This window comes from Procambarus clarkii, chromosome 27 (assembly GCF_040958095.1).
Source record: "Procambarus clarkii isolate CNS0578487 chromosome 27, FALCON_Pclarkii_2.0, whole genome shotgun sequence".
Classification (NCBI taxonomy): domain Eukaryota; kingdom Metazoa; phylum Arthropoda; class Malacostraca; order Decapoda; family Cambaridae; genus Procambarus; species Procambarus clarkii.
In genome coordinates, this window is record NC_091176.1 from 32,910,517 (window position 1) to 32,935,810 (window position 25,294).

At 42.2% G+C, this 25,294-nt stretch overlaps 1 protein-coding gene and 1 long non-coding RNA gene across 2 annotated transcripts in view; one reads left to right on the forward strand and one right to left on the reverse strand.

Annotated features, from left to right (window-relative positions):
• The window catches only part of LOC138369226 (extended synaptotagmin-2-like), a 300,187-nt gene that overhangs the window by 143,112 nt on the left and 131,781 nt on the right, over positions 1 to 25,294 (forward strand). The window contains exon 6 of the mRNA XM_069332167.1: positions 10,212 to 10,308. Within this exon, the coding sequence (XP_069188268.1) occupies positions 10,212 to 10,308 (97 nt within the window). The remainder of the gene's footprint in view (positions 1 to 10,211; positions 10,309 to 25,294) is intronic.
• LOC138369134 (uncharacterized) lies at positions 5,140 to 6,305 on the reverse strand. Its single transcript, XR_011229761.1, has 3 exons — positions 5,853 to 6,305; positions 5,592 to 5,720; positions 5,140 to 5,212 (listed from the first exon to the last, which is right to left on the reverse strand). It is a non-coding gene; the product is annotated as an uncharacterized lncRNA (long non-coding RNA).

Below are 25,294 nucleotides of genomic sequence, written 5' to 3' on the forward strand. Positions count from 1 at the left end.
AGCCTGTGTATAATCGGTCTCGCTTATGGCCTCGTGCTTTAAACTATTGAAAAAGGCTTCGGGAGGAGGAAGAGCCGGTTCAATTAATTTCTCCAAAGATGAAATGTAGTCATAACAGAAGACCTGTTTGCCTGTCTTTAATAAATGGTGGGCAGCTACAGGGACGTCATCTAGCATAACTGAGGTGTAAGTTGTGGGTTTACCTTCCTTGATATGTTCTTTAGCTAGTTTTTCCAGCCCGCCATTTAGTAAAGCCAGACTATCCATAAACCGAAGTTTACCGATATCTACTTTCATGAACTTAAATCCATCTTTGGAGGCAATGTCAATTTCACGGTTAGGGAGGTTGGACAATTCATTTAAAATTACCCCGAGGTCATAAGCTGCATTGTGAGAGAATGTGTATAAATATTTATATGAGTTTCTACACAGCATGTTACACCTACGGCAATAGGCTGCAAGATAATTATTAAATTCAATAGCATGATCATGATGACGGTGCTTGTCCATTGCTGATTTAAATGGCCTATAACACATTTCACATGTGGTCTGACGTCTATAGGCCTGCCAATGTTCACGTGTCATAGATATTTTGTATGTAGGCATGGCAGATTTGATTCTCTTCCATGCTTTCTCCAAAGTATCTATGAAATGATTCACAGGGTCATCCCCCATATACGTTAATTTCTCTACCACCTCCGATTCCCTGTTGATGATGATAAAAGCATATGCCACGGCTTTGTGACGCTTCTCAATCATGCCTTGGGGATTGGAGGGGTCCAACAAGCACTCGAAATCATAATATGCCGTGTGAGAGGGACCATAGGCACGACCGTAATTTTTGAACTTGATTTTATGACCTTCAGGGTAAAATTTCAATGTTTGTTTAACTTCACATGACTCTTCGTGATCCCGCATCGCATCAGGTGACAAATGAATTAAACACGAATGACAGTAAATATGATTGTTTGGTATTCTGCTAGAATTACTACGCATGTTGCGAACATACTGATTGAAATCTTTAATGAGTACAAGATGCTGATCCTCTAGCATGAGCAAAGGTACTTTACGAGCAGAATGTTCCCTGCCTTTTCTAGCTAAGCTAATGTAGTACCTATTATCTTCACGGGTGAGCACATAGATAAATATACTTAATTTATTTATGCTTTCAATTTTATTAATGTTATCGTACGTTATGGGAATTTCAATATCCTCAGGCCATCGGACAAATCTAAGACACCACCTGGCAGATTTGGAACGCCTGCTAATGTTGTGTAATGTCATCCCCTGAGCAAGACATTTATATGCTGCCAAACATTGGATTAAACATATATTTTGCTCCCCTTTAGGGTTGAAAACATAATTTTTGCCACGCAATTTATCTGGATAAGGTACGTATTCTCCTAGACGGATGGGATGCTGAACAGCTATAGAATTGATATAAAAACCAGAAATGCTCTGTATACCTAGACTCGAACCTTCTGTCTCGGCAAAGAACTCTTCTAACTTATTATCCAATTCAGCAATCCATTGATCTACGACAACACTAGCCTCATGCCTAGATACAGTGCGTTGCTCTGCCCTTATAGGTAATTCTCCCTCAAAATCAGGTTCATTTTCTTGATTAAGCCGTTGTAAATTAAATGTAAAATCCGGGTATATCAAGAGGGCAGGAGGGAAATTGGGGTGAACGGCATCAAACAAGGATTCTATTTGCTGAATAAAATAATCACGATATATAGTCAAATAATGGGCAGGATCTCCTTGGGCAAGATCTGGGATGCTATATGAATGGCGTATGTACCCTCCATTGAAATTATTTATCACTTCAAGCACTTCGGGTTGAGGAGGAGGCAGTGAAACATCTACCTGCTGCTGCTGTTCCTGAGGTGGTGGCGGAGAATTAGCAATAGCCTGGCTGGCATCCATATCTGAATCTGCTTCCCAAACCAGATGCAGGGAATCGTCATCATCACCCTCTAGATGGCTACCTAGAGTAAAAAGAATTTAGATTTTTAATAAAAAATAATATAAATTTATTATAGGAATGTTCATAAAAATAAATAATGTAAAGTTATGGGAATAATCATTGAGGATGATACTTACGATTTGGACTGTTCCTGCTACTATCTTCTAATGGCGGTGTATGAGCTTGACTAGTGCTAGGCACTCCCCCTCCTCCTCCGCGAAGATATTCCTCCACTACCTCCACTACCTGCTGAGTTGGCGAGCCTAAAATCATACAAATAATCATGTGAATAATTAACGATGATAAATTAGATATTTTTATAAATATATCTGACAAGAATTGGGGATGGTATTGCAGAATAGTGTAATTGACTTACTTTCATATTGGACGCTTTGGTGCGATGATGCTTCTGAGTACTCTGAATCAGAACTAGTATCAGACTCGGGGTCATCTAGATACATGCAAAATGGACATGCATCGGGGTGGCCACCTGTAGATTTTAATTAATATATATAGTTATACATATATATATTTTTATGGAATGCTGCATAGATGTATAGCTCTACAGCCAACTGCAAATACTAATTCACATATAAATTTAGCTGCTATTGAACAATTTTCTATAGTATCTAAACATATACTATGACTCCTAACAGATGTTATAAAAACAATGATACTTACGGGTAGCACAAATCACTTTGGAGCACGAGGGACAAATCTTATCATAATGTCCACGAGATATCTCAGAACATTGCACACAGTAAATAACGCACTGATGCCGAGGATTGGCGGTGAAGGCTATTCTACATTCACCACATTTTGCCTGGCACAGGTGGAATGGCCCTAGTTTAGGTGCCTTGCAAAGTTCACAAATATTCATGGTTGAGTTGATAGATACGAGACAGTGAAGTCGGATATTGCACAAGTGCTGGAGCTAGTTCAAAGTGTTAGCACAGGAAGCCTGAGTTGAACTGTCCTTTGGGCTGGGGGGAGGTCCTTATAAGGTCAGCTTGCCTGCTGCCAGATGTACGATTCTGCTTAAATTGTTGTACGACAGTTGGGCTGCTGATATACTTTGCACTTATTACAAAATAATAATTACAGTCACGGTTGATTAAAATGTATATTCTTAAACCTCTGATTAGGTTAGGTGGGGATGGATAGTCTAGTCATTTTTGAATAATAACATCAAATACACATGCAAGTAGGACGCCAAAGGTCGCATTGGTTGTCTGGTGACGTCATACATAGTTTACCAGTAAGGTGCAGTAATACCTTCACACCTATATGCTAATGTCCATCAATACATTATCCCTATACCTGAGTTCGCTTTTCACGATGTCACTAAATAACAACAATAACTGTTCTGTAGAATGTATTTGTTTGTTATAAATAATATGTTAGGTTAGGTTAGGTTAGGAAGGTTTGATCAGGTTTATGAATAACAGAAAATATAAGCAATGAGCAAAAATACGAGCTATTGTAGCTGAATATCAACTCTGATGAAGCACAGAGTATAGGTGAGGTATTAAGCTAGATTAAGAGTTCACACTTATGTGCGAACCTCCTGGGATCCGCATTTAGCCCGTTGACGCCTCGTGACACATTAGGGATGATGACGTCACAAAAGGTGGTAACTGCAGAAGGCCTTATTTCAAAAATACGAGAGGCTTGCTTTTACTGAATGAGTTTTTTTTTATTTGTTAAATGCGATAGCATGGTATGGGAGGTATGTTTTGAGCGAATGTGAGATGCGCATAAGGATAGGGTCACTACTGAACTCGCATTGAAATCACCAATGCCCAGGCCTCTATTTTTTAATATAAACGACTGATAGCAGTTTTATTTTTTTGCCCTATGCATAATAAACGATCCTTCAAGAAAGATTGTCAAAGCTCAAATTACATTCTCTAGAACGATGACGAAGAAGAAATAGGGGTGACATGATAGAGGCGTGACTGAATGGTCATAGTAAAGGGGAATATTAATAACCTATTATACGTATCAACGTGAAACAGAACAGGAATAAATTGGGTAGGTTTTAGATTTAGGAAAAGACCTGGGTAAATACAGGTAGCAGGGGACGAACTTGAAAATACATATAACTTCTTGCAGTGCTGCTCCCCTTTGTTTCATATGAATGGATTTCATTCCTATGCTCAATACACGATCCTTGGCCAGACATGATATTTCAGTAAACTGACTTATTCAGGGAAGATGAAGACTGGCCATGGGTCACTGGGGCAACAGAATTTGGGTACGCCAGAAGCCAGCCTTTTAATCCTACCCCCAGGCAAATTGAAGTCTGGCTGGCAGATGACGTCATTGCCCATTGGCCATGCCTGTGCATGGGCCACTGGGGTAACGAAATTTGGGTACGCCAGGGACCGGCATATTAATCCCCTTGAACGAAATTTTCAGGGGCGAGGAGAATCTCACGGAGGTAACGAAAAATACATGGGCCAAAGACGTGCATGCTGAAAAAAGCTTGCAAAACCCAGGGGCCAAAGACGTGCATGCTGAAAAAAGTTCGTAAAATCCAGGTGGACAAAGACTCGCATGCTGAAAAAAGTTCGTAAAACCCAGGGCCAATGACGTGCATGGGAAAAAAAACTAAATTGCACGTCAATGACGTACTTTGTTCGTAAAACCCAGTACGCCAATGACGTGCATGGGAAAAAAAACTAAATTGCACGTCATTGGCGTACTTTGTTCGTAAAACCCAGTACGCCAATGACGTGCATGGGAAAAAAACAAAATTGCACGTCATTGGCGTACTTTGTTCGTAAAACCTAGTACGCCAATGACGTGCATGGGAAAAAAACAAAATTGCACGTCATTGGCGTACTTTACACTACTCACTAGTACGCGCAGCGTTTCAGGCAGGTCCTTAATCTAAGAAACTTATAAGTAGGCAAATACTTGCAAAATTTATAAAAATGATAACAGTTACATAGCATAAAAAAATAAAAGATGAGAGAAAAATTGTAGGTATATTAAAGCACATAGGTAACTCAGAGTGATTGCAATGACAGCTTGAATGGTAGTTTAACAAAACTTAGCAGGCACAATACAGCATATGGCTAGCACATAAAAGAAGACAGCAATGAACACAATGATAAAGTTGTTTGGATTAAGGGGGCGATAGTTAGGGTTCATAAAAGTTGTTCTAGTGCAATGAAAATTTATTGACGTGTTACACGTGAAGAGGGCTGCAAGTGGTCCAAGTTTCAGCATCGCAGCCTAAATAGAGAGGGAGAAAAAAAAAAAATCTTTTTTTAACCATTTTTTTACATGTTTTAAAGTTGATATAACAAATACAAATATCAACTGATATTATTTCTATGATACTCAGCTATCACAATACTATATAATAAAGGTTGTCTAGTGGCATTATTATCCCAAACCTATTTAGTGCAATAATACAAATTTTCAAAGTTCACCCAAAAAATTATGCAACAAAATGATGTTTATAAATATATATAAAATCAATAAATGATCTTAGGGGAAATATATAACTTGAGTTTTTAGAGGCACAGACTCTACATATAATGTGCAAGTTCCATGTAAATTGAATAATAAATAAAAAAGTTATTCAACCATATAGTTGCAAATTAGTTACCTGTAAAAAATGAAGGTCAAAGTTCAGCCACCTTTGGCTGAGGTTGATGAACTACCAATTTCAATCAAAATTACCACCCTTGTAGATTGGCATTCCTTCAGTAAGGTGTGTAAGTTCCATGAAGATCGCCTGATAAAAAAAAAAAAAAAAAAAATTATTAAAAAAAAAAAATAAAAAAAAAAATAAAAAAAAAGACAGCAGCTTTATATTTACAATTATTTATGATATAGTATCAAGATATAAAACATAATACATACTAACCTAATATAATTGGTCTGAAATATGCAACATCTTGCAACATCAAGAGGGAGAACGTCTTGAGTTGCAGGTCTAAGATCTTGAGTGGCAGGTGCCGCAGGTGGTGTGGCAGGTGCCGCAGGTGGTGTGGCAGGTGCAGCAGGAGGTGTGGCAGGTGCCACAGAGGTGTGGCAGGTGCCACAGGAGGTGTGGGTGCCTGGGTGTGAGGCGAGGTAGTGTGTTGTGGGGGCGGGAGGCTGCCCTCTCTCTTCACTCAAGGGAACTCTTGTTTTGCCTCAGTGTGGCTTTACGCTCCTTCTTTACTTGGCTAACGCGTAGAGCTCTTGCCTTTAGAGCTTTCTTCTTGTCCGATACTATATCCATTGTGCAGTATATGCAAGAAAATACGATCTGTGCGAGCGCGTCAGGCATGCGACCGCCGGCACAGACACTGAGAGGGTGACTAAGCCAGTAAATCGGATTATAGCCCCTCCCTCTCACAGAAGACAGTTGCCAGCGAGTGTGTTTATAATTTGTATATGCATAACAAGATATTCTCCACTCTATTGCGAAATACTAGACGCTTACAACGTATGACGCATCACCCTACGGTGCACCCGAGCCGCGAGGACCAGATTTCGGGCAATTGCGGCTGGAAAATTTGCTCTAATTACGTTATTTATTATCATAACATTAAACGGTTTGCACCACGGTGTTGCCAGAACGTTGTAGTATTTTTATAAATTTTTCGTGTTTGGCCGAATTTTTTCGGCCAAACAATGATAACGCCACCTTTTAAGTACATTAAGATTGGGTAACACTAGATACAGAGCAAATTTAAAGCTCTGTGTAGGAAACTACGAAGATGAAATTAGGTACTTTTTGTTTTTGTTTTTAAATGAGGCAAAAGTTTGACAGCTTTTCAATTCACTAGTGAGTGAGTTCCATAGACTAGGTTCCTTAATTTGCATAGAGTGTTTACACAGATTAAGTTTGACCCTGGGGATATCAAAGAGATATTTATTTCTGGTGTGGTGATAATGGGTCCTATTACATCTGTCCAGGGAGAGTTTCAGAGCATGGTTTGCATTTAAGAACAGGGTTTTGTAAATGTAGTTGACACAAGAGAATGTGTGGAGGGAGTTAATATTTAGCAAGTTAAGGGATTTAAACAACGGAGCTGAGTGTTGTCTGAAAGCAGAGTTTGTTATTATTCTGATAGCTGATTTTTGCTGGGTGATGATGGGCTTAAGGTGGTTTGAAGTGGTAGACCCCCATGCACAGATACCATAATTAAGATAGGGAAAGATTAGTGCATAATATAGTGAGAGGAGAGCAGAGTTAGGAACATAATATCTTATTTTGGAGAGTATACCAACTGTCTTAGAGACTTTCTTAGTTATGTGTTGAATGTGGGTGCTGAAGTTGAGTCTCTTGTCTAGGAATAGGCCAAGAAACTTTCCATTATTTTTATTACTGATGTTAATGTTGTCTATCTGTAGCTGAATTGCATTCGATGATTTGCTTCCAAGTAAGATGTAGTAGGTCTTTTCTATGTTTAGTGTTAGTTTGTTAGTTGACATCCATAAGTGGACTTTTTTTAATTCATTATTCACTACATTATTTAGTGTATGTGGGTTGGGGTCTGAATAGATAAGGGTAGTATCGTCAGCAAACAATATAGGTTTAGGAATATTAGAGTCATTAGGCAGATCATTGATATATATAAGAAATAGAAAAGGTCCTAAGATGCTGCCCTGTGGCACTCCAACGGTAATTGGTAGCCGTCCTGAAAACATTTTCGTGGGCAACCGTGTGAGCGCAGGAAACAATTTCTGGGTGAGTCCTTCTTACCAGTTAACAGTGATTGCTTGTAGTTGGTCGTGTGCCCAGCGGCCGTAGCAAGTGTTTATTGAGATGTTAGGCATGTTTTGATAAGCCAGAAAGCCTAAATAATAAAATTAAATTAAGATGAGGGAACCAGTTGAGGAAGGAGCAGCACATCCTATCCTGCTGAGCTTAGGGAGGCAACTGAGGGCTGGGCCGCCAGATGACTCGAAATAGAGGAGCCCCGCAGCCGGCAGGGCGGAGGATGGACCCGTCCAAATGTGGGGAAGTCACCTCACAGTATGTGGGAAGCAGGTAGATGTCGGGTGAAATATTTGTTGTGTGTGTAGTTCATTTCAGTTATATGTTTGTAGAGGAACATTTTTATTAGCGTATGAATGGGTTGCAGGTTTGTTTAAGGAAGGAGCTGATGGGAGTACTCTGAGGCCAGAGAAGAAGTTAATGAGTGAAACTTCAAGGCCGTAGGAGTGGCCATTGTACTCTGTGGAAGAGCAAGCCCCATAGTGAGGAACTGGACCTCAAACTGTGTGAAGAGGAGCAGTGATGTGAAGTTTCACATGCTTCTGTGGAATCAGTGGTGGAGTACCACCGGAGTCCAACGGGAAACTTCATGGTACAGCAGCTTGGAGTAGCTGTAGAAGATCCTTGTAGATAAACCTGGAAGAACCTGATGATGTCAGGGTAGTGAACTCACAGATGTGGGAAGGAAGTTCTTATTGTCTACTTGTAGGGAGTAGGTAGAGTGCTTGATTGTCATTAGCGTGCAAGACGCAGTGAAAGGTGGTTATCTTGAGATGATTTCGGGGCTTTAGTGTCCCCGCGGTCCGGTCCTCGACCAGGCCTCCACCCCCAGGAAGCAGCCCGTGACAGCTGACTAACACCCAGGTACCTATTTTGCTGCTAGGTAACAGGGGCATAGAATGAAAGAAACTCTGCCCATTGTTTCTTGCCGGCACCTGGGATTGAACCCGGGACCACAGGATCATAAGTCCAGCGTGCTGTCCGCTCGGCCGGACGGCTGAGGGAGTGGATGATGATGCCATATTTGCTGTACAAGGTTTAACCCCCCTCGGTGAGGTTGGTAGCACAAGTGGCAAGCCAGGAGTTGGGCAACCACTTGGTATAAACAGCTGATGGAGTCCTGATGGTATTGGTTTGCAACCAGGTTATAATATCATAAGGTGTTGAAGTTTATTTCCTTATATATTGTATGTGAGTGCTTTATATATGTTCTGTTCTGTTATTATATATTTGTAATGAACAGGTGTTTGCCCTTGTCCTAGTGAGGCTTCCCAGGAAGTAGAAGAGAGAGAGAGAAAGCACCATAGCTGTGGATAGGGTGGTACAGAGTTATAATTCAAACGAATGGGGGATTAAGGAGGCCATACCATATAAGGAGAGAGTGGGTAGTCACAGCAGCTTGAGTTGGGTGTGTTCACGTGAAAAACCAGGCCAGTGTTGGAGCCGCACCCCCCTGAATGTGTGACGCTGAGCCCCTCTCCGAGAGTAGGAAGTGTACAGGGTGATCTCCTGATCTGAGTATAGGCACTCTACGGATTTTGGGTTGGTTTGTCCATAAAGGATGGGCAACCGACAACGACAACATCGTAATAGCACCTGCTGAAAGCAAAATGCGGTGTGCCTTCTTCTATCAACCATGTGTAAGCTAGCTGGAATTCCATTCCTTTACACCGAGAACGCTTCTTATAGCATGACAATACTTATTACAACCCGAGAACACTTCTTATAGCGTGGTAGTACCTAGTACAACCCGAGAACCCTTCTCATAGCATGGTAACCCTCGTTACATCCAGTAAGGTTTCTTACAGCCTTATGAATGCACGTTCCAACATTGGGATAGCTTCCTAGAACGTGGGAAAGCTTGGTATAGTGTAGAAGAGCTTTATAAATGTGAAAAGACTTCTTTCAGCAACTGAAGGCTTTTAACAGCATGGGAACTTTTCTTGCAAACTGAAGAGAGCTTTCTACATAGTAAGAACGCTTGTAAACTGCGCTTCAGATTTCCCTGGAAATAAACATTCCATTCACCTTAACTGTATGGGTGTCGAACCATGGACCCCCATGCGTGAGAGGCCGTAGCTCTATCAACTCTACTGTGAGCAGTCTTAAAAGAAATGTTTCCAGAAGCATCATCCTGCTGCCAAAATTCCAGTCTGGCAGCAGGATGCTGCTTCTGGAAACATTCATCTAAGATTGTTCATTGAAGAGTTGATAGAGCTACGGCCTCACAAGAGTGGGGTCCAGGGTTCGAGACCCATTCAGTCCAGGTGGATGGGCAGAACGCCTGTTATGGCATAATAACAGTATTGTAATGCTTGTAGCAACGTGGGAACTTTTGTTTCAACAGGAGAAGGGGCTGGTCGATGAATATGCTTATAAATTACTTGTTCAATATTATGAGTGTATTTTTGCTGGCTTAAAATTTTTTATCTACCTGTCTTTATTATGTGTCATATTTCGTTTCAGTCAAATGCTTTATTGATTAATTTGGTACATTTTCCCTTATTTTAACAGCAAGGATAAAGTTATTGAGGCCATACCGTGGCCTTTCGAGTTTCCGCTGGCAGAAGACGGTCTCAGCATGGAAGAGTTTAGTGCGCCATCACTTCAAGTAAGTTGTTTTCTCTTCATAGAATAAACCATATTTTGAAAATGTTTTTATTTTCCAAGATGTTTGGCATTTAATAATGATTTGTAATTGTAAAAACAGTATTATGTTATTTTAAACTAACTGTTTTCCTTATAACGTTTTATTCAAGTATTATTTACTTAGTGCCGTAAGTTATATTTATCGATATTTGGGGAATTGGCTCATATTCACCAAGGCTGAATGTCTTGTGAAGATATTAATCAAGGCTGAATGTCCTGTGAAGATATTAATCAAATCTGAATGTCTTGTGAAGATATTCACCAAGGCTGAATGTCTTGTGAAGATATTAATCAAGGCTGAATGTCCTGTGAAGATATTAATCAAATCTGAATGTCTTGTGAAGATATTCACCAAGGCTGAATGTCTTGTGAAGATATTAATCAAGTCTGAATGTCCTGTGAAGATATTATTCAAATCTGAATGTCTTGTGAAGATATTAATCAAGGCTGAATGTCTTGTGAAGATATTAATCAAGGCTGAATGTCTTGTGAAGATATTAATCAAGGCTGAATGTCTTGTGAAAATATTCATCAAGGCTGAATGTCTTGTGAAGATATTCATCAAGTCTGAATGTCTAGTGAAGATATTCATCAAGTCTGAATGTCTAGTGAAGATATTCATCAAGGCTGAATGTCTAGTGAAGATATTCATCAAGGCTGAATGTCTTGTGAAGATGTTAATTAAGGCTGAATGTCTAGTGAAGATGTTAATCAAGGCTGAATGTCTTGTGAAGATACGACAGAACGTTTCACTTCTCTAAATTATGAACTCTAACCAAACCCACAATTAATGCAGCAGCATATCACTATGCTCATTGATTCGTTGTTATATTATTGACAGTCACAGCAGTATTTTACTGTACTCTCACTGATAACAGTTCAGGATTCAGAAGATGACACACTGGATAATTTGATCTATACATACGTTATAACTGGAAACACATAAAATTAATGTTGTATGTCAAAGAGCCACAGGTATCAGCGACCCATAGAACTTAACTAAGATACGCTTATCTGATTTTAGTATCAGAAGTAGGTGACCCCATTCGGCAAGTGTGAAAGTCGATTATTGCCCCATCAACGTGTCTAGAGTGCGGATTCTGTCAAACGGAGCACTTTCCTTCTCCTCTAACACTCAACAATAGGGACACCTTGTCCGATGGATAAGACAGTACTAGGTGCAAGCTATTTTTAAGATATCCAAGCTGTGTCAAGCATATTCTTGATAAGAAACTGGAGAGGAGAATAACATAACTGATACTTCTCAACCATTCTGGAAGAGTGAGAGCAGGTACTTGTAGGATGGGAAACTGTGCTACCGGACGACTCTTCTGATTATTACATACTCTGTTATCTCTTTTGTAAAGTTAACTCAGGTCTAGTGCATTAATATTATAGTTCCGTTTGTGAATTTCAATTGGTAAATAAAATAATATGAACACTGCATTAGTTTGACACAATTTTTAATAAACGATTTACAGGATAATAATTTAGCCTAATATTTTTCTGAACAGTCTTTACAGTCTTCTTTACAGTCTCCGTGGTGTAGTGGTAAGACGCTCGCCTGGCGTTGCGCAAACACTTTGTCATGGGTTCGTATCCTGGCCGGGGAGGATTTACTGGGCGCAAATCCTTAACTGTAGCCTCTGTTTAACTCAACAGTAACGTGTGTACTTGGTTGTAACAACGATTCTTCGTGGGGGTCGTATTCCAGGGACCTGCCCGAAACGCTACGTGTACTAGTAACTGTACAAGAATGTAACAACTCTTGTATATATCTCAAAAAAACAAAAAAACTTTTCTACAATTTACAATTTGAATCAATGAAATGTTTCCTTACCATACCACACATATACTTTCTAGTTTCCATATACATCAGTTATCTCTTTCTACTAAGCACTATTATTGAGGTATTAATAAAATGAATAAAGAATTAATTAGGCTTATAGCAAATTATTTAAGAAAAGATAACTGTTATCGTGTAGCTGTCAACGTGAGTCAAGTGTCATAACATTTCGATATCTATAATGCAATTCATTTTAAGTGAATGATTGTTCCCAAGTCACTACGACCATGATAGGCCTTGTGATTTATAACTGTACATACAACAGTGAAAATTTTACACATATTCTGTGTCCACGAGGATAAGGCTTTGAACTCAATCATATGGAACCAAGACAGTTTGGGCGCATGTGTGTAATTTGTTATTATTTAACCTCAGACGCTGACCACAAATTTACAATGCTAACCAGCACATATAAAAATTTTTATGTTCTTCATAAGAAGATGTTCAACAGCCTGGTTGATCAGACCAGCAACTAGGAGGCCTGGTCGGGGACCGGGCCGCGGTGACGGCAATCGTCATTGCAAGGTAACCTCCATGGACAGGGTTAGAGATAGGTTCTAACATATAGTTCAGTGATTTATTGAGCAATCAACCACAGAAAATGATTGTGGTAATTTCAAAATGCTAATCGAACATACATTCATAATACATCTATATAAATATAAATGTAAATGTTTGTTTGCTCAAAATTACTAATCTCCAAATGTTCTTTACCGATTGGTTAGAACTGTTCACACAACGTTCCATTCGCATCCGAGCGGGTTTTTTATATACATACTATATAGATGTCACGTCTGTGACGAGAAAAAAAAAATATTTTTGAAAACTGTGTTTTTCATGTGAGGGGAAATGTTCCAAACTTTTTAACAGATTGCTTTGAAATTTTGACACAACGTTGCATTCAAATAGGCACGTGTTCTTATATACCTACTATATACATGCCTCACCCTGTGACAGAAAAAATTGCTTATTCTTAAAAACAGCGCCATCTATTGCACGTAATAGGAAAATACACAATACTAAATATGTTACGATCCTATTTCAATGTTTCTGATTGCATTGATAAATTGAATTTTCATAGATTTCGATTTATTTTCGTTTTGATTTAATTATTTTCTGTGACATTGCGTTAGAATTGAGCTGTGTTGTTTACCATACTGTTCATTTCGTAAGTATAAGTATAGATGCCACACCGGTGACAGATAAAAACACGTTTTGTTTAAAACAGCGCCATCTGTTGCACGTAAGAGAAACACACGTTATACTAAATGTGTTACGATTCCATTTCAATGTTTCCGATTTCATTGATAACTTGAATTTTCATCAATTTAAATTTATTTTCATTTTTATTTATTTTTTTTTTGTGTGCCATTGCATTCTAATTGAGTTGTGATGTTTACCATACCGTTCATTTCGTAAGTATAGTTTGTGTTTATTTTTTCATTTTTTTATTTAGTTTTATTAACTGTTTTTCTTATATTTTAGTGATAGGAACATGAGATCATTTGATGTTCCTAATTTTCTGATGGGAACATCAGATCATTTGGGAATGCATCAGATGAGGGAGTGTGGAATGGTGGGGAGGACGAGGGGACGGATGTGGTGAATGGTGGGGAGGAGGAGGGGACAGGGAAGGGGGGTAATGGGTGGGAGGACGAGGGGAGAAGGGGATAATGGGGACGAAAAACGGAAATGAGAATGGTGGGGAGGACGAGGGGACAGGGGAGGGATGAATAGGAGGGAGAACGAGGGGATGGAGGAGTGGGAGATGGTGGGGAGGACGAGGGGATGGTGATTGTGGAGTGGGGAATAGTTAGGAGGACGAGAGGACGCTGGAGTGGGAAATGGTGGAGAGGATAAAGGGCTGGAAGAGGGGAGAATGTTGGGGAGGACGAGGGGGGTGGGGAAGATAAATAATGGGGGAAGACAAAGGGATGGGGCAGGGGGGGAAAGGTGGGGAGGACTGGGAGACAGGGAAGGTTGCCGTGGCTCAGCAATGCACATGCGGTGCTCAGCCACAGCAACGCGTGGCTGGGTACTGCTAGTCTATATTAATAAAAATATAAATGTTCGTTTGTTCAAAATCGCTAATCTTTGAAAGCTCTTCACCGATTTCTTTGAAATTTTCACACAACGTTCCATTCGCATCCGCGCGGGTTTTTATATGTATATTATATAGATGTCATGTCTGTGACGGGGGAAAAAAACATTTTTTTTAAACGGTATTTTTCATGTGTTTTTTATGTGAGGGAAATCTTCAAATTATCTTTATCGATTGCTTTGAAATTTTGACACAACGTTGCATATGAATAGGCGCATGTTTTTATATACCTACTGTAAACATGCTTCACTTGTAACAGGAAAAAACATGTTTTTTTGAGAAACAGAGCCACCTTTTAGACATAAGAGCAACACACGCTGTAATCTCCAAAAGTTCTTCGCTGATTGCTTTGAAATTTTGGTGCAACATTCCATTCCAACTCGCACGTGTTTTTATATACCTATTATATAAATGCCACGCTTGTGACAGGCAAAAGCATGCGTCTTTTGAAAAACAGCGCCATCAGTTGCACGAATTAGCAACACACGCTATGCTAAATATGTTGCGATTCCATTTCAAGGTTTTTAATTGTATTGACAAATTAATTTTACATAGATTTTGATATATTTTCATTTTGATTTAATTATTCTGTGTGACATTGAGGTGAAATTCAGCTGTGTTCTTTACCCTACGGTTCATTTTCTGAGTATAGTTATTTTTTATTTTTTTTCATTTCGTTTTTTAAAGGTTTTTCTTATATAACAGTGATGGGAACATTAGATCATTTGATTTTCCCAATTTTCTTATGGAAAATCGGATCATTTGGGAATGCATTGGACAAGAGAGTGGGAAATGGCGGGGAAGACGAGGGGATGGTGGGGAGGACGAGGGGACAGGGGTTGGGGGGGGGGTAATGGTGGGGAGGACGAGGGGGCTGGGGAGAGGAGGGAAAGATAGGGAGGACCGGGAGACAGGGAAAGGTTGCTGTGGCTTGATAGAGCTAGTATGTTTCATGACGAGGTTATAAATGCATTTCATACAAGGTTACACATATCCTGTATACTCATACATACATGTATATATGCAAATATACATTTATATCTCTCCTACTCTGACAGGTTAAGATAGCTGATATAGGAACTAGTGTGTTAATAATCACTTAACCACTGAAAGTGATTAAGAGACTTTCACAAACTAAGGTTATGAGTACAACACATACATTGTATATCTGATCCATTGCATAGTCAATCTTGGGTACAAGTCCAGTATATTATCAAGTGTCCCAAGATTCAGACAGTATATCCAGAGTTCAACATATCTTAGCCCAAGAGGACGAATATCAATCAATATGGAACTTTCTACAATATAATATTCAAGGGAGTACATGTTTCTCTTTCACAAACTTGACACAGTGTGTATTCGACGATTGGGTTTTTATAAAGCTGCCAGATACGTTTATATCCCAGGCATATTCTGGCCACTATAACATCACATTGCCGAGTTCTTGTTCTATTAGTTCCATATATGAATATTTCATCATGATATTTATCATGTTAAATGCTACAGTTTTCAGGTCTTTGTGAATTTGTTAGGTCAGTATGATTATGAGATTTTTCATAACAATTCTAATACATCCGTCAACTTTCAACTTAAAGTCTAGATGGACCTCCTGAGGAAGGGACTGCTTAGCTAACACATTAAATTAAGTGTTGCAAGCAGCTCATTCCCCATTCTAAAGACCATAGAAAAATTATGAAGGCGCGAGCAAACGCCAAGACCTCAAAAGTTTGAAATCCCGTACACTTGGCCGTCAACCTTCGCTAATCGCTGGAGTGAATCTGATGAGTAGATCAGCGGTCCTCACATCAAATTTGTAGATGTGAGGTGCTATGAATCTAGCCCAAGTCTCATGAAGCAGCCTCAAATTAATAGCAATAATTTCAGGGAACGAGGCAGAACAAAGATAAATTAATAATGCGTGGGGAGTAACGGAAGACAGCGTTCAAATTAACAACACAGTTTATTAATTTCTATTCCTCGAATCAACAATTAATTGTACACGAATACGTTACACTCAACACTGGCTCAACAGTTGCATCAAAGAAATGAATTCCCTCTGTGGCACTTCTTATCCCGATTAACTCAGGTGACCAGTTAACTATCCAATGGACTGATAATTAATCCCCACGTCTACGTTACTTAACAATGAGTTTACTAACAAAAGAGTCACTCAAGTTATCTGTCCAACTGACAGATATTAATAACAGACGTTGCGTTAATGAACAATGTAGCCCTTGTGTGAGTCAATCAAACTCTGATCGGAAATAACTACTTTGACTTCCGTGAACCCTTAATTACTTGTCCAACTGACAGATAATTTGCAACAGACCGTTACTTATTGCAAGCCGTCAGCCCTACCTGAATTCCTACACCACCATCTGACTTCACCTGAAGTGTTTTTTTTTAATTTTTTTTTACATGCAAGCATGCAAGTTAAATATAATAAATACAATAAAACAACATAGGAAACATAACAACAAAGCCCCCCCCCAAAAAAAATAAAATAGGCCAGAAGGACCGACAGCACAGTACAACAATAAGCAAAACTAGAGAAACGCAAGAGAAAGACAGCATACATCAAGACAAGAACATAACACAAAATAAAAAAAACAATATAAACAAGCAAACATTTCAAGCAAATAAGGACAAGAAAACAAAACAGAGTAACAAATGAAACAAATAAACAGAAGCACCAGCCGGAAGGACTGACAACAAAGCACATCATGAAGTACAACATGAAATATAACACAATAAAATCATAACATGCAACAAGCCATAAATAAAAACAAAAGAAAAAACAATACAACATGTAAGGCATAGATATAACACACAGGGCATAGTAACAACACAAAACAAACACATGAACAAGAACACACACACCAAACCACCGGCCTCGCAACAAACAAAGGGAGAGGCACGAGCACATAACACAATAGGGCAAACAAACAGCCAGAGGGGCACACAGCACTACATAAAGCAAATAAACTGGACATCAGTGGACATACTTGACCGGGAACCGGGCACGCAGGAACCGCACATGGAACGCTTCCCAGAGCAACCACCGCCAAGGGGCTCGGCCATCCACCGGGGAAGCCATAACATCCGGAACCCTGGCAACAAACACCCGCAAACAGGGGACCCAGATGGTACTACTGACGAGGCGAGTAGCCGCCACGTGTCCCCACACGTAGGGAACCTGCCTACCATGAAAGTTCTTCGTTCATCAGACAGCAGTAACTCGGCAATCGTCGTCCAGTGACCCGGTGGCATCACAGACGCCGGCAACACGCCCTCCAGGGCCCCAACGTGCATCCTAACAGGAGCGAACTTGACAGAGGGCACCATCACAGGGGCACCCGCGGCCACAGGCACACCACCAGACAACGGCAGGGAACCCGGACAGCGCGCATCCTTCCGTAAGGTCACCACCAGGCTACGCCCAGCACCATTATCCATACCATCCCTGTCAGTGGAAGCCACCACCCCACACTGCGGAGAGCCCCCTGGTGGAGTAAGAACAGAAGTAACGTCCGAGACACAGGCACCAGCACCAGCAGGCACATGGACCTCCGCCACCACTAACTGCGTAAACATCGATGCATCCGGATCCACATCAACACCTGAAGACCCACAGTCACTGAAGTCACCAACATCAGCCCAGGCAGAAGATGAAAGCCGGGAACGTTTGGGCTCCGTCCGGACATCGTCCGAGCCGGATGCGGACCCAGAAACACGGATACCACCAGCCGGACGCAGAACACAGAACACCAGTAGCCTTAACCACAGGTGGAACCAGATCGCACACAGCAGGAGGCGGCACCGCCACCCCAGCACCCATCACAGACGGAACACAAGGCGAGGGCGCAGGGCCAGGCACAGGAGCAGAAGACAAGGAAGAGGAGAGCGCCGACGACGCACAGAGATCGCCCCTAAGGCCATCGGGAGCAGCGGGGACAGCGACGGGATCAGGAAGAACATCCGACGGCATGGCAACACCCGGAGGAGGGTCCTCAACAACTGAAGGAAGGACAGGCGAAGCAGAGGGAGCCGCAGCATCCAACGGGACACTCACCTCCTCACCCCCGGAGTCCTCCTCCAGGGGGAGTGGCAGGAAATCCTCTTCCTTGAATATGTTCACGGGAGCAGCCGCAGCCTCAGTGCACCCGGCAGCCTGATGGCCCAACAGTCCACAACGAAAACACGTCTGCGGTTGCCGTGCATAGTACACCCGTATGGAGTACTCTAAAAGCTGGACAGAGGATGGAATGTCTGACCTTAAGCGCATCCCTAGGGTACGAATGTTGGTCTTCACACTCGCATACTTGCCAGAAGACTGCGTGTGCAATCGCACACTGACGACGGCGCCAAACCAGTGGAAGAAACGCCGAAGGAGGGTCTCGGGAAACTCCATGGGGGGGCCCATGGACACTCACATACGTCATGGCACCGCTACGATCCGAAATAGACACAGATCCGGTGCCATCCTGCAGCTGCAAGGTACGTCCCTCGTACCACCGGAGAAAGTCACGGTACACCGCTTCTCCCACAAACTTGATAACCACACGGTGAGCAGTTACCAGCTCAACACCGTAGATTTCCATGACCGGGATATGGAGCATGTCATACATGACCATCCCCACGACAGGGTATCCCGCACGACCAGTAAACTCCAAACCCACAAAGTTGACCCTCACAACAGAGAAGATGGCCGCCCATTTCAAAAGCGCCACGTCCACACCAGCCAGGAACAGCAGGAGGGTAGACACACCCACACCCCCTGCCGACGAAAGCGGCAAACACTCCAACTACCGGAGAGGCCAGGCGACACGTCTGCACCTCACGGCAGCTAGAGCACAACTCTCACTTTGCCTGAAGTGGCTGTTTTTGGCCCCAAATCCCTTGACCAAAGCAACTGTTCCTTGGAAATTAATTAACCCAAACGTATTTTATGTTAACTCAAATTATTTTGTGAACAATTCCTCTATAAGCAATGGGTGTTCCCTTTGTGACATTACGTTAATTACCCTCTCAATCAACGCTCACTGAATACTGGACAACCAAATATACAGAGTACGCGGTACTCTGTCTGTATATAACACCAAGTACTCGGCCCACTGACGAGTTCACCCACGACACAATAAATCAACACTCGATGATCTAAAACAATTAAAACACGGCCCAACAATTGGCTGAAACAACAGCAATAACACACACGGTGATTTAAACCAATTAATTAGAACACGGCCCAAGCATTGCAACTCACTTGCCATGACAATTAATGAAACACACTGATAACACACTCGGCTTCATGACACTATGATTAGGTATCATACCCACTGACCTCACCTGTAGCTCTCTGTTATTAAACGCTAATGTGGAACACTAAGGAAATAACACTCTCCTAATCAACTTAGGCAAGTGATTAGCGATCCCACGGATCGATAATTACTCCCAGGAATTTACGTTACTTAACAGAGCGGTCAAACACGACCGTGACATTACTCACTCTTCGCCACAAATCCACCAAATTACGTTAAGCATGTCAGTCACGTATAAATTACACTTGTCAAAACCCGGGGAAACACAACACCTGTATATAAACACACACACTGGTAACAATCCACAATATCCTATGCCAGGAAAACCCCGGTGTTACAACACTTTACCCCTACCATAACCTGATGACCGGAACGGGATCTCCGGCAAAGGACTACACTTGTGAGCATGACATGACATGACATGACACAATTCACCTAGAAATGTAATCAACACAAACCCCACCAGTATGGAATCCAGTCCTACTTAAATACACAGCTGAATGTTTCTCCTGTGTCCAAACACTCACACACACGTACACACATTATACTCAGTTCAACCCCTCCTTGACTGAAACGGCGTTAAATAGGGGTGAAATCTCATGTTCTCCGCGCTTCAATCACCTATCAGGTGCTATAGTGACAATGGGGGCAGATCACCTGAACTGGAAATCAGGCTTAGAGATATAAATCACCAAAATCGACACAGGGGTACGTTCTCAATTACACCAGCCTACCCATTCCATCATACTACCATGCACACACAATGAAGCTGCAGCACTGTAGATTCGTAGATCGGCCGTGGCTACCTCCCAAGGTGACGCAGCTAGGCTAGAGTACCCTGCGATGAGCTGTGTTGAGCACGACATGGCTCGGTACAGCTCATACCCACCCCTCACTAGGTGGCTTTGCACCTCCCTCAGGGGCGAAGCAGAGTGCTTGCACAAAATGGCGGCAAACACAGCAAAGCACAATTATCCATCACTATTGTTCGAAATTCCCGCGAATTTCTAGTGGAAAACTGCCTTGAACACTGGGAAGACATTCCCAGATCTCTCCACTGCTACCTTACCTTGAGGTTACCTTGAGGTGCTTCCGGGGCTTAGTGTCCCCGCGGCCCGGTCGTCGACCAGGCCTCCTGGTTGCTGGACTGATCAACCAGGCTGTTAGACGCGGCTGCTCGCAGCCTGACGTATGAGTCACAGCCTGGTTGATCAGGTATCCTGTGGAGGTGCTTATCCAGTTCTCTCTTGAACACTGTGAGGGGTCGGCCAGTTATGCCCCTTATGTGTAGTGGAAGCGTATTGAACAGTCTCGGGCCTCTGATGTTGATAGAGTTCTCTCAGAGTACCTGTTGCACCTCTGCTTTTCAACGGGGGTATTCTGCACATCCTGCCATGCCTCCTGGTCTCATGTGATGTTATTTCTGTGTGCAGGTTTGGGACCAGCCCCTCAATTATTTTCCACGTGTAAATTATTATGTATCTCTCCCGCCTGCGCTCAAGGGAGTACAGATTTAGGCTCTTTAGTCGGTCCCAGTAATTTAGATGTTTTACTGAGTGGATTCTAGCAGTAAAGGATCTCTGCACGCTCTCCAGGTCAGCAATTTCTCCAGCTTTGAAAGGGGCTGTCATTGTGCAGCAGTACTCTACTCTAGAGAGCACAAGCGTTTTGAAAAGTATCATCATCGGTATAGCATCTCTAGTGTGGAAAGTTCTTGTTATCCAACCTGTCATTTTTCTTGCAGTTGTGACGGCTACTTTATTGTGTTCTTTAAAGGTAAGGTCTTCCGACATGAGTACACCCAGATCCTTTACATTGCCTTTTCGTTCTATGTTATGATTTGCCTGAGTTTTGTACGTGGTTTCTATTTTTATATTTTCAATTTTTCTGTAGCGCATGAGCTGGAACTTATCATCGTTAAACACCATATTATTTTCTGTAGCCCATAGAAAGACCTGATCTACATCTGATTGGAAGTTTGCCGTGTCCTCTATGTTGCCAACTCTCATGGAAATCCTAGTGTCATCTGCAAAGGATGATACAGATCTATAGGTTGTGTTCTGGTCTATGTCCGATATGAGGATGAGAAAAAGTACTGGAGCAAGCACAGTACCCTGGGGGACTGAGCTCTTCACGGTTGATGGGCTGGATTTTATTTTGTTGACTATTACACATTGGGTTCTGTTAGTCAGGAAATTGTAGATCCATCTGCCTATTTTCCCGGTAATTCCTTTTGAACGCATTTTATGTGCAATAACACCATGGTCACATTTATCAAAGGCTTTTGCGAAATCTGTGTAAATTACATCCGCGTTATGTTTGTCTTCCATAGCATCTAATGCCATATCATAGTGGTCCAGCAACTGCGACAGGCAAGAGCACCCTGTTCTGAAACCATGTTGTCCGGGGTTATGGAGATGCTGTGATTCCATGTATTTTGTGATCTTACTTCTTAGCACTCTCTCAAAATTTTTTATGATGTGCGATGTTAGTGCTATCGGTCTGTAATTTTTTGCCTCTGCCTTATTTCCTCCTTTATGGAGTGGTGCTATCTCTGCTGTTTTTAGTATGTCAGGGATAACGCCAGTATCTAGGCTGTCTCCACAGAATGTGAAGGGCCTGCGATAGTGGTTTTTTACAGTTCTTGAGGAATATGGAGTTCCAAGAATCCGGGCCTGGTGCAGAGTGCATAGGCATACTGTTTATGGCTTCTTCAAAATCTAGTGGGGATAGGGCGACGTCTGATATATGATTTGATGTTATTATCATATCCATGAAAAATTCATTTGGGTTATCAATCTTTAGTGCATTTAATGGCTCGCTGAAAACAGAGTCGTACTGCTTCCTCAGTAACTCGCACATTTCTTTGTTGTCATCGGTGAAAGTTCCATCTCCCTTTCGCAGGGGCCCAATACTAGATGTGGTTTTTGATCTTGATTTTGCATAGGAGAAAAAATATTTCGGATTTCTCTCTATTTCACTGATGGCCTTTTGCTCTTTTTGCCTCTCCTGGGTTTTGTATGATTCTTGTAGCTTGAGTTCAATTGTTTCTATTTCTCTGCCTAACCTTCTTCGCCGTTCTTGAGATAGGGTGCGACTCTCAAGTTGTTCCGCGATTCGTTTTCTTCGCCTATATAGGGAACGACGTTCCCGTTCCAATCTGCATCTCTTTCTCTTTTTTCTTAGGGGTATGCGGTTTGAACATATTTCTAGTGCTACTGAGCTTATTTTTTCCAGGCACTGGTTCAGGTTTGCATTTTCTAGCTGTTCTTCCCAGCTTATTTCTGTGAAGTCCTGGTTTATTTGCTCCCAGTTTATCTGTTTATTATTGAAGTTGAATTTGCTGAAATCTCCTCCACCGGGAATCTGGACTGGTTTTGAAGGTCCATTCCCCATGGTTGTCAGAACTTCAATAAAGTTGTGATCTGAGTAACAGGTATTTGTAATCATTATGTTCCCGATCAACTCATCATTATTAGTGAAAATGAGGTCCAGCGTGTTCTCCTTCCTAGTTGGTTCTACTATTTGCTGGTTTAAGGCAAACTTATCGCACATCCGTAGCAGGTCATTTGCATGTGCCTGTTCATTTAGGCTACTTCCTGGTATTCTTTCTGATATTACTGTATTAACCAGGTGCTTCCATTTCAGGTGCCGTAGGTTGAAGTCCCCAAGCAGGATGATGTTCGGAGCTGGATTTGCGAGGTTTTCCAAGCAGTGCTCTATTTTCATTATTTGGTCTTTAAACTGCCGAGGGTTTGCCTCCGGCGACTTATATACAAGGACAACAACTACATTTAGGATCTCAATTTTGACTATCAGCACTTCCACCATATCATTTGAGGTGTTTAGCAGCTCAGTACAGATGAGTGTGTCTTTGATGTAGAGGCTGACCCCCACCCTGAAGCCGGTGTTTCCTATCACATCTGAAGAGATTGTATTCTGAGATCCATATTTCACCATCAAGGTAGTCCTTTGGGTGAGTTTCTGTTAGGGCTGCAAACACTGCATTTGCCTCATGAAGGAGACCATCTATAAAGTGAACTTTGTTGGATTTGCGTGTTTTTATACCCTGGATGTTGGCAAATATAAATGATGTTATCGTGTTAGTGGAAGTGTTGGATGCTTTACTTGGTGTTAATATCTGAGGCTCTGGTAAGGAGGCCACTGTGTTTGCGTCCTCTCTAGCATTTGACCGAGTTGGTGGTAGAGTCTGGTCATTTTTAGCCATTCTTCTCCTCCTCCTCTTGCTAAAAAATTATCCCGGTTGATGGAGTAGTGGCTGTTTTCATAGTGGTAGTCTGTCGGTTTTATTCGTCTGGTACCTCTTATATGAAAAGCTGGACATTCGGCATTGAAGCACTCTTTCCTGTCCAAAGAGTTCTTGCAAATTTCTGGGTGAAAGAATTCACAGCTTTTGGTACATTTACCTGTATTGAGGAGTGTTACGGCCCTCTCGGGACGCAACGGGGTCCTTACTCTGATGTTGTTAGAGGAAGATATATGTATCCGTTCCCGAGCCAGTAGTGGCTATCAAGGGATGAGATCCGTGACGCAAGTAACTTAAAAGGGAGTAGGGAAAGAAAGTTAAGAACTTAATATTATAATGTTCACCATCACCGATTAAATATATAGAATAAAAGAGTACACAAGGGGGAGGGGTATTAACACTTGACAAGGAGATTCTTCACAATGTAGTCTTCCGCTGAAGTTTCTGGATCAAGAAGCTAGGTGCTGAGTCCGCGGTGCTTTCTTTGTGGCCTCAAGACGTGTCCTCTGAGAATGCCGAGCCTACCCTGGCCACAGGTCAGCCAAAACACAGGTCCACTGGGGGCACCGTCGTGGAGGCCGTCAACCACACGTCCAGCTGGTCTGCTGGCAGGTACTGAGCCACCAAGGCTGGTACGGCCACTCCACGAACGATATAAGGGGTATGCCCTAGACAGGAGTCTCGTGTGATATCACAAATCACCCTCCTGTCCTCAATACCCCAGTGGATTATCGTCTCCAACAGTCGGTCCCGGGTAAATCATTTCACTGCCACTCCACTGGCAGGCTAACACACCACAGTGTTCTTCCGGGGGGGACGACGTCACAACAGCTGCAGCAAACTTCACAGTATGGAGACTGGCTGCCTCGGGTAGACTGACTCAACCTTCAACACAGTGGTCCCAGGTCGACTCTGTAAACAGACACGTCATCAATAACCGGGACACTAATACATCTCACTTACGGGCTCGGGCACAAACACCTGACGTATCCAGTCCATAGATGGCGCTGTCGTCGGAGCACCACCTCACCAGAGGTCAGGAGCGGCGGTGTTGAGCGCTGAACCAGACTGGAAACCGGTCCTCGAGGCCAGTACACGCTGTCCTCACTAGGTGTCGTCGTCCGTTTGGCGGGGGTTTCGGGAGCTGACCCACAGATGGCGTGGTTGTCACTGCTCCAGGCTCGGACGCTGGATCCGGGTTCGTAACAAGGAGTAGGGTGATCGTACACTTGTTGCACTTTCTAAGGTGATCGTATGTACATGTTCCATTTATTCTTCCCGATACCCCATGCTTACAGGTAGCCCATTTGTAATACCAGCAGATTTTGGGGCCTTGTATTGTTGGTTTCCCTTTGCCAGGGACCGCACTCTGCTGCGGCGTCCCCGACACTGTGCCCTGCTCCGGGGCCTGTGACA